Here is a 2005-nt window from a genome sequence, read left to right on the forward strand (position 1 = left end):
TGCTGTATCTAAATTGTGAAAATTTGATTTGACCTGAGTGTCCCTTTAAGTCATGCCCTCTTTATATGGTATGTAACATTTACCAGAGACCACACTCCTTTGTTGAGGGAAATGCTAAAGGAATTTACATTTGATATTCAAGTAATATCAATTCAGTATTGTGTAAGACACCATGAACAATACAAATCATGTTTATTTGTGTTAATTGCCTGGTTTATGTTCATGCATACATTCCTTTTTTAATATTTTCACAACTGTAAAGTAATTATTTGATGTACAATAAAATATATACCCTTTATATCATATGGACACTGTGCCATATAATAGTTTACACATTCAGTTATATTGACAGGATAGCTAATAAATACAAAAAATCCCCCACCATTGTAGAGGATACCTTTATCACAAAAGTATTGCACCATTTGTTTAATTTGATCAAACCTTATTTTACAGGTTTTAAAATGCTACAGTTCTAAGTTTGCTTTGTATTTTTGAACATTCATTTAAATACTACATTCTAACATTTGTTAAACATGTATCATTCATTATTATGTATTACTTACCCTCCAATTAGACCTCCAAGCATATCTCCACAAAGAAAATTCTCCAAAAGATTACCCACCAAATCTAATCCAGGCAAGCCACCATCAAGAAGACCTCCAAGCAAGCCACCTTCTCCACCAAGAAGGCCTCCCAGCAATCCATCATCTCCAAGAACACCTCCAAGCAAGCCACCTTCTCCACCAAGAAGACCTCCCAGCAATCCATCATCTCCAAGAACACCCCCAAGCAAGCCACCTTCTCCACCAAGAAGACCTCCCAGCAATCCATCATCTCCAAGAACACCCCCAAGCAAGCCACCTTCTCCACTAAGAAGACCTCCCAGCAATCCATCATCTCCAAGAACACCTCCAAGCAAGCCCCCTTCTCCACTAAGAAGACCTCCCAGCAATCCATCATCTCCAAGAACACCCCCAAGCAAGCCACCGTCTCCACCAAGAATACCACCCAGCAATCCATCATCTCCAAGAACACCTACTAGCAAACCACCATCTCCACCAAGAAGACCTCCTAGCAAACCACCATCTCCACCAAGAACACCACCCAGCAATCCATCATTTCCAAGAACACCACCAAGCAAGCCACCTTCTCCACTAAGAACACCTCCCAGCAATCCATCATCGCCAAGAACACCTCCTAGCAAACCACCATCTCCACCAAGAACACCACCCAGCAATCCATCATCTCCAAGAACACCACCAAGCAAACCACCATCTCCACCAAGAACACCTCCCAGCAATCCATCATTGCCAAGAACACCTCCTAGCAAACCACCATCTCCACCAAGAACACCTCCCAGCAATCCATTATCACCAAGAACACCTCCTAGCAAACCACCATCTCCCCCAAGAACACCTCCCAGCAATCCATCATCGCCAAGAACACCTTCTAGCAAACCACCATCTCCACTAAGAACACCACCCAGCAATCCATCATCTCCAAGAACACCAACAAGTAAGCCACCATCTCCACCAAGAACACCTCCCAGCAACCCATAATCGCCTAGAACACCTCCTAGCAAACCACCATCTCCACCAAGAACACCTCCAAGCAATCCATTATCTCCAAGAACACCTCCTAGCAAACCACCATCTCCACCAAGAACACCTTCCAGCAATCCATCATCGCCAAGAACACCTCCTAGCAACCACCATCTCCACCAAGAACACCACCCAGCAATCCATCATCTCCAAGAACACCACCAAGCAAGCCACCATCTCCACCAAGAACACCTCCCAGCAACCCATCATCGCCTAGAACACCTCCTAGCAAACCACCATCTCCACCAAGAACACCTCCAATCAATCCATTATCTCCAAGAACACCTCCTAGCAAACCACCATCTCCACCAAGAACACCTCCCAGCAATCCATCATCTCCCAGAACACCTCCTAGCAAACCACCATCTCCACCAAGAACACCTCCCAGCAATCCATTATCACCA

General features: G+C 44.5%; 1 protein-coding gene across 1 annotated transcript; it reads left to right on the forward strand.

Moving 5' to 3' along the window:
- The first annotated feature begins 533 nt into the window (after positions 1–533).
- On the forward strand, positions 534–1559 carry LOC128662652 (uncharacterized). The gene has a single exon (XM_053716521.1). It carries the CDS (start codon positions 534–536, stop codon positions 1557–1559), a length of 1026 nt encoding a protein of 341 aa, XP_053572496.1.
- Positions 1560–2005: the final 446 nt, after the last annotated feature.

The sequence above is a fragment of the Bombina bombina genome, chromosome 1 (assembly GCF_027579735.1).
Source record: "Bombina bombina isolate aBomBom1 chromosome 1, aBomBom1.pri, whole genome shotgun sequence".
In the NCBI taxonomy this organism is placed as follows: Eukaryota; Metazoa; Chordata; class Amphibia; order Anura; family Bombinatoridae; genus Bombina; species Bombina bombina.